This window comes from Thamnophis sirtalis, unplaced genomic scaffold, assembly GCF_051295495.1.
Source record: "Thamnophis sirtalis isolate CommonGarterSnake01/CBP01778 unplaced genomic scaffold, rThaSir2_p1.2 scaffold_12, whole genome shotgun sequence".
NCBI classification, from domain to species: Eukaryota; Metazoa; Chordata; class Lepidosauria; order Squamata; family Natricidae; genus Thamnophis; species Thamnophis sirtalis.
The window spans coordinates 23547467-23555348 of record NW_028261392.1 but is presented as its reverse complement, the minus strand read 5'-3'; the positions used below and the strand labels follow the sequence as shown (position 1 = coordinate 23555348).

The 7882-nt window shown below is 41.5% G+C and overlaps 1 protein-coding gene across 5 annotated transcripts in view; it reads left to right on the top strand.

Moving 5' to 3' along the window:
- Positions 1 to 7882, top strand: part of BIVM (basic, immunoglobulin-like variable motif containing) — a 50446-nt gene that overhangs the window by 30118 nt on the left and 12446 nt on the right. Inside the window, exons 1-4 of one of the 5 annotated variants that reach the window (XM_087726967.1) lie at positions 534 to 663; positions 5457 to 6046; positions 7234 to 7360; positions 7735 to 7830. In XM_087726967.1, the coding sequence (XP_087583093.1) occupies positions 5569 to 6046; positions 7234 to 7360; positions 7735 to 7830 (701 nt within the window). In that variant the 5' untranslated portion in view covers positions 534 to 663; positions 5457 to 5568. Of the gene's footprint in view, positions 1 to 533; positions 664 to 694; positions 1030 to 5456; positions 6047 to 7233; positions 7361 to 7734; positions 7831 to 7882 lie in introns of those variants that run through there. The other 4 variants (XM_087726968.1, XM_014054226.2, XM_087726969.1 and 1 more) reach the window with 4 other exon arrangements.

The following is a 7882-nucleotide window of genomic DNA, read 5'->3' as shown; positions in this document are numbered from 1 at the left end:
CTGCAGTGACCGGCTATCTCTCCTACCCGAGAAGCACCGATCCTCATTCGAGGAAAAAGAGAGGCGGGAACGTTAAAGGGATCTCCAACTTTGGACACTTTAAGACTTGTGGACTTCAACTCCCAGAATTCCTCAGCTAGACATGTTGGCTGGGGAATTCTGGGAGTTGAAGTCCACAAACTTTAAAGTGACCGAGGTTTGGAGAAACGCACAAATACACACGCGCGCGCACGCATTACGTATAGAACCCCCCCTTTTTCCCGCCAGCCAATCAGGCTCCGTCTTTTCGGCACGCGCCCGAAGGACAAGCAAGGTAATTCGCAAAGCGGCCCAACCTACGTCACTCCTCTGCCGAATGAGAAAGAGTTGCCAATCAAGAGGCACAATAGCCACCCCCCCGGGGGGGAGGGCGTGGCTTAAGGGGAGAGAGCGCGCGCGCGTAGGTGACAGTGCGGTGACACGCGCGCGCACTTGCACAAATTGGAAGTGCTTTCGCCGCTAAAAGATGGACAATGGTATGGACAGGCCCCATAATCCTATATACGGTAGAAGAGCTTGAGAGCCTGTTTATTTATTTATATTTATATGTATGTAAAATACGGAGTTACTGGTCTTAATCGTCCGCAGAAAAGGAGAAGCGAAGCAGGCGAGCGCCTGGAGCAAGTAAGGATTTCTTGTATTTCTTCATGCTTTTGCGGGAGCAAGAAACCTGGGATGCAACCAAAGGTGGCTTAGAGAGGTTATCCTCTAAGGAAGGGCGTGGATGCATGTCAGGGAGAATCTCTCAAAAGTAAATTAGACGGAGCCTCCTTGAATAACGGTAGCACATCCTTGCAGAGGAAATGCAAGAACAATGCAATGGAACGTAAATTGCATGTGGCCCTCCAGGTGTGGCTGAGCCACCATCTCCAACAACACAAGCCGGCATTGCCACCGGAAAACGCTGCGAGGGGAGAGTCCGCCACATCTTGGACAGCGATCCACGCAGGGCTTGTATGCACCGCCTCCCTTGGAAGTACAAAAGCTTTGGTAGGTGCCACTTTTGGAATAGGCAGTTGAGGAAGCCGTGGCTTCCATTCCTGTGCCTTGGTAGCGTTGAGTTTCAGTTGCATGTGGTTGCCTCTAGTATTGCTGCAAACACATAGCAACGGGGTAGAGGATAAGTGGATTATTTTACTCCTTGGACAATATTAGGGGAAGGATTTGGAGTGATGGCTGATAAATAAGCTGGTCCTGTTGCTATGCTGGTCTGGAAAAGTTGCCTTTTTGTAGGCTAATATTTTTTTTGTGGTCTCATTTATGGTTCATTGGCACCTGTATGTTTGAAAATAAAATCCTGGTGACTGTTCTAATTGGAAGCCATAGTCCTTTCTTAATTCTGCTATAGAATTTTATCTATATTCCCGTTCTGTTTGTCTAGACATGCAGTGTTAAACCGAGTGGCTTCTGAATACTTATTTTTGCCTTTCAAACTGCACAGTATTTTAATCTTGGAGAGGATTTTAATATGCAAAATTAGTGAAAGGAATTAGTCAGTGATGGATCAAAAACAGCCATCTGATTCTGATACCTTTTAAATGTGTTGAATCGAAATACTTAGGCAAGAAAAACAAAATGCACAGGTACAGTATAGGTGGTGCCTTGCTCAACAGTAGTAACTGTGAGAGGGATCTTGGAGTCCTAGTGGACAACCATTTAAATTATGAGCCAGCAGTGTGCAGCAGCTGCCCAAAAACCCAACACAGTTCTAGGCTGCCTAAACAGAGGGATAGAATCAAGATCACGTGAATAGCAATAGCAATAGCAGTAGACTTATATACCGCTTCATAGGCCTTTCAGGCCTCTCTAAGCGGTTTACGGAGAGTCAGCATATTGCCCCCAACAATCTGGGTCCTCATTTTACCCACCTCGGAAGGATGGAAGGCTGAGTCAACCCTGAGCCGGTGAGATTTGAACCGCTGACCTGCTGATCTAGCAGTAGCCTGCAGTGCTGCATTTAACCACTGCGCCACCTTGGCTCAGTGGTTAAATGCAGTGAAGTGTTAATACCATTTTATAATGCCTTGGTAAGGCCACAGTTGAAATACTGCATTCAGATTTGGTTGCCACGATGTAGAAAAGATGTGGAGACTCTAGAAAGAGTGCAGAGAAGAGCAACAAAGATGATTAGGGGACTGGAGGCTAAAACATATGAAAAACGGTTGCAAGAACTGGGTATGTCTAGTTTAATGAAAAGAAGGACTAGGGGAGATATGATAGCAGAGGGAGGGAGTCAAACTATTCTCCAAGGCACCTGAGGGCAGAACAAGAAGCAATGAGTGGAAACTAATCAAGGAGAGAAGCAACTTAGAACTGAGGGGAAATTTCCTGACAGTTAGAACAATTAATCAGTGGAGCAGCTTGTTTCCAGAAGTTGTGAATGCCCCAACACTGGAAGTCTTTAAGAAGATGTTGGATAGCCATTTGTCTGGAACGGTATAGGGTTTCCAGCCTAGGCAGGGGGTTGAACTAGAAGACCTCCAAGGTCCCTTCCAACTCTGCTATTGTATTGCATTGTATTGTACTTAGCACTCCCAGCCCTTCTGAGCAGAAGTTTGAAGAAGTCTTTATTTAAAGCGTTTAGGACAGTGATGGCGAACCTTTTAGCCACAGAATGCCCAAACTGGAAGGTGCATGCATGTGAGCGCCAGAGCACCAGTAAATCCGATGGCCAGCTGGTCGGTGCCCACATCGGAAACCTGATGACCATCTGGCTGAGCTGGGGCAATGGTACACATGCCCACACAGAGAGGGCTCTCCATGCCACCTCTGGCACATGTGCCATAGGTTCACCATGACGGGATTAGGCATTTTAAATTTAAATAATGAATGGGAAGGAATTTATCAACAAAGGTGATAACATTTTAGATGGGATGTAGGAGAAAATATCCCTTTGAATTAATTAAACTATATGAAGTGTGATGCACAAAATGAAATATTTCTCCAGGTATATGTTAAATCTTGAGATTTTTATTAAGATGAAAAAGTGATTATATGGCTTTTACACAGTCATTTAAAATGACATTTTGTATAATGTTACTGGAGTTGGAAGAGTTATTTTGATACATAGCATGTTATGTAGGATTTCTGAATCCAGTAGTGTTCTGACCCCCTCCTCCATCCAGTAACGAAAGCCGAGACACACTTAATGCGAATGTCCTTTAATAACAAGACCAGACTCTCGGTGGCTGAAAGCCAAGTAAACAAACAGATAAGGACCTTGGCAGCAATTCAGAAAAACTCTGGCAGCAATCCAGCCTGCCAAGTTCGTTTGTCTTTAGTCCAAGCGTTGCCTTCTGCAAGAAGGGCGTGGCACAAGCAGTCTCATTTATAGTCTGGAGAGGAGCTTAATGACCATCAGCTGAGCATAATTACCTCCTGTAATTACGTAGTTATTCTTGATGCCAAGTAGCCCTTCAACAGCGTGCATCCCGGAACAACTCACTGTTAGTTTCTGGATCACTCTCCCTTGTCTCCTCCCCACTGATCCAAGGCTCAGGCGCCACCTGGTGGCCAACCAGTCTCTCTGCGCCCTGCTCGGAGTCGGAACCCTGTCCAGGGTCCTCCACATCTCCAGGGCCAACTCATAGGGCCCCTCGCTGCGGACTCTGGTGGCAGCTCCAACGGCTCCTGCTGGGCCACAACACAGTACTATCTAATCTTGTGTCATTTGCTTGAGGTAAATTGGAAAGATACTGCCCTCAAACTCTATTTACCAGCTTCACAAAAGCACTTGACAGCCTTCAGTAGGAATCCATGAACACCATGGAACAAGTTATGTAACATTATATAATTGGAGCAAATGAACCTCCTGTGCATCATTTGCACAGTGATGCTATGCCTGGTGTTATGGCTGCACTGAATGCCTTTGCAGCTGCAATTAAAAATATACAGAAGGATAACAGATACTAATCTTGAAGTTAGTCATCTTCATGGAAATTTTTAGTAGTGTACTTTGTCAATTAATAGGGTTTTTTCCTACTTTGTGGCAAACTAGAAACAAAAAGTGTTATACATAGTGAAAACTAGTAAGGTATGAAAAATGTTGACTGATTTCTTTTATGAACCTATTTGAAAGGTCACTAGATTAGATTAGTGTCATTAGTAAAACAATTCTTAATTTAGTGCAAGAGCCCTTGTTTGAAATCACACTAACGTTTAATCGATTATGTGCCATCAGGTTGCTTTCAAGTTTGGCAACAAGATCCATATCCTTTCTCCATGACAGTATGTTTGTAACCTAGTCCTTTGGATCTTCCATCAGAATAAGAGCCTTATTTTCAGGGAAGCACGATATTTCTAACAAAAACTTAGGGCTTGTCCACATCATCAGTTTTCTCTTATCTTATACATGTTTTGAGAGGAACTTCTATGAATTTCAGGCTCAACTAAGAAGACGCAAAAGTCAAGCAAAAGTTTCTATTTAATTATTTAAGTTGCTTTAAACCAACTGAAAATACACCTCCTAATTTATCAATCAGATCCCAAAAATCTTCAGATGAAACTCTTCCTTAGCTACCGTATTTTTTGGAGTATAAGATTTTTTCCCCTCAAAAAAGAAGCTGAAAATCTGGGTGCGTCTTATACACGGAATACAGCATTTTTTGCCTCCCGAAACACCGCCCACTTCACCAAAATGGCCATGCATAGCCTTTAGGAGGCTTCCAGAGTGCTCCTGGGAGCTGGGGAGGGCAGAAACGAGCATAAAATGGGCCATTTTTTGCTCATTTGGGGGGGGGGCACCCGCAGGAGCACTCTACAAGCCCCCTAAAGGCTAATCATGCCCTTTTCTTGGGGAAAAAATGGGTCCGTTTTCACGAAAACGGGCTGTTTTTGGGAGGTCTGCAGAGTGCAAACACTTTTTTTTTCATTTGCCTCTTCAAAATGTTGGTGCGTCTTATACTTCAGTGCGCCTCATACTCTGAAAAATATGGTAATCTACAAATTAGGCAAGAAATGTGGCTAATGAAATGTTGTTTTCAGTGATGTTGTCCATGCCTATATGACACATTGCTTAATGGTCCTGGAAAGTCTGCCCAGGGATGCAAAAGTATCTAAGTTAAATGGTTAGTTAAATGGTTTCCACTTGTATGTAGAAAAATTGCAACATCGATTTTTACTGATGTCAGGTGGATAGGCTTAATTACAATGGGAATGTGTATTTTCTTTTGACCCCCGAAATAAGCACTTGGCCTCATTTTTGGGGAGATCGTATTATTTTTGAGGTGTAGGAGGCTGCAAGTGTGGTCACCTCACGGCTGCTGCTGTGTTGCAATATTTTCAGGGAGGGCTTATTTTAGCGCATGCACTCAAAAGCTCAATTGGGCTTATTATCCAGGGTGGTCTTATTTTCGGGGAAACGGTATGTTTTGTACTTTGGATTTTTAGCTTAAAAGATGTTTTCTTTTTCATTTCAGGAAATTTGAAATACATCTTGAAAATCTCAAATAAGTGTAAATTATGTTTGAGTGCGCAGAAAACATTTGATGTACCTTCCTCATCTGGGAAGAAAGAACGACAAGTCATTCAATGCCTAACATCGAAGACTCTCAATTGGAGAGTGATTCTGAAGAAAATGGGCCCAAAACTGGAAGGAAAACTTCAGAAGTTAATCTTCATGGTACTGTAAAATCCTTTTGTGCTCCAGGTACCTCAGGGGCCTCTCTGAGTTCTGGTGGGGACAGGCATTATCCGTGGGGATGCCCTGTGACTCACACCCGAGAAAAGTTTTATACCATTTGTTCAGACTACGCTTTTTTAAATCGGGTAACATCTATTTGCAAAAGCCCAAGTGCTACAGTGAGTGCCTGCTTACAAGACAGCTCTGCCTTAAATGATGGAAATAATTCTGCTTTTATTAGTGTTCGAACTGGACCTTCGGATATAGTTTACAACGATGATTCTAACCTGGAAAGTTTATCCATTAGTCTTGGGAAGCTGCCATTGGCATGGGAAATTGATAAGTCTGAATTCAGTGATACATCCCCAGCTTTGATGAATCGAGCAGGTACCTTTGTCTTTCTATTTAAGCATCTAGATCATCTTTCTTATTCTAAGAAATGAAAATATTTTTATTCTGCCATTAGTTGTAGTTTATATAATCAGGTATTATTACAATTTCAATATTTAAGAAACAACTGTAGTTACAAAAATAAAAGATTTTTTTTAATTGGTTAAAGCATATCTTGAACTTAATTGAATTAATTTACATGCTCACCTTTCATTCACAACTACAGTGTTCATGGGGAATTAGGTTTTCTTTCCCATTCCTGGCATTATCAACTTACTACTTAGATAAAAAATAATATTGCTATGATTCTAGTAATAAAGTTCCCTATTCCTTAAAGTGGTGTACAAATAAGTTAGGAGCAGCATATGTAAGTCACTATTTGTACACAACCTCAAAAGTAAAAGAGAAATGGTTGCCTTAAAATCTGTTACTGCAGCATCTAAATTTAGAATAGAATAACAGAGGTTGGAGGTCTCCTTGGAGGTCTTCTAGTCCAACTCCCTGCTCAGGCAGGAAAATCTACACCTCTTCAGACAAATGGTTGTCCAGTCTCTTCTTAAAAACTTCCAGTGTTGGAGCATTCACAATCTCTGGATATAAGTTGTTCTACTGATAAATTGTTCTAACTGTCAGGAAATTTCTCCTTAATTCTAGGTTGCTTCTCTCCTTAATTAGTTTCCACCCATTGCTTCTTGTCCTACCCTCTTTATGGTGTTTTAAATAATAAAGTCATGTCCCAAGGAGCTTTCAGATTCAAATTTGAAAACAGAAGACCCAGTGGAAGGAAGGAAGAATGACTAAAATATTACAGGGTAAAAATATACACATGATACCATGGAACACATGGAGGCATTGAATATGCTGAAAAGGGATGTGTAACTATTCAGAATTGAACTGGAAAAAATATATTAAGGAAGAAGGGTTAAAAACATAAGCTTTAATATCCTGAATATTTCGAAATAATTTCTTCAGTTGGAAGGGACCTTGGAGGTCTTCTAGTCCAACCCCCTGCTCAGGCAGGAAACCCTACATCACTTCAGACAAATGGTTGTCCAATCTCTTCTTAAAAACTTCCAGTGTTGGAGCATTTACAACTTCTGGAGACAAGTTGTTCCACTAATAAATTGTTCTGTCAGGAAATTTATCCTGAATATTTAGAAATAATTTATTTAATTTATTTACAGGAAACATGAAGAAACAGGGAAGCAAGAAAACGGTTGTAGATAAAAAAAGTAAACAATACAGAGAATGTCCACAGCATTACACCCTCGAAGAAATTAAGCCACGGAAAGTGTTAGATCTCCGGCGATGGTAGTATTTGAAAACATTGGTATTACTATAGTTCTGTATGGCTGAATACTTTAATACTGGTTAAGTTTTTTAAAAAATAATTGAGGAGTCATGTCTTTTTTTTTTTTTAGTACTGTGGCATCTAAGTGCCATGATGGCAAGGGTTAAAGATGTTTTTGTGGGAGGAAATTGAGATGCATTAAAGCAGGGGTCTCCAACCTTGGCAACTTTAAGATTTATGGACTTCAATTCCCAGAATTCTGGGAGTTGAAGTCCACAAGTCCTAAAGTTGCCAAGGTTGGAGGCCCCTGCCTTAAAGCACAACATGCTTTATGCCTTCTGGTTTTCATTACATTTTCATATGAAAATTTGCCTATGAAAAATTTGTTTTAAAGGTACTGCATAAGTCGCCCCCAATATAAGACTTCCTGTGGGATTTCGTCTCTAGTCTCATGCTGGAATTTCCTATACAGCACAATGGGAACTGGAAAGTAAGTTATCCTTCAGTATATTAAATGTGTTCTTTTGAGAACCTAGTGAAGC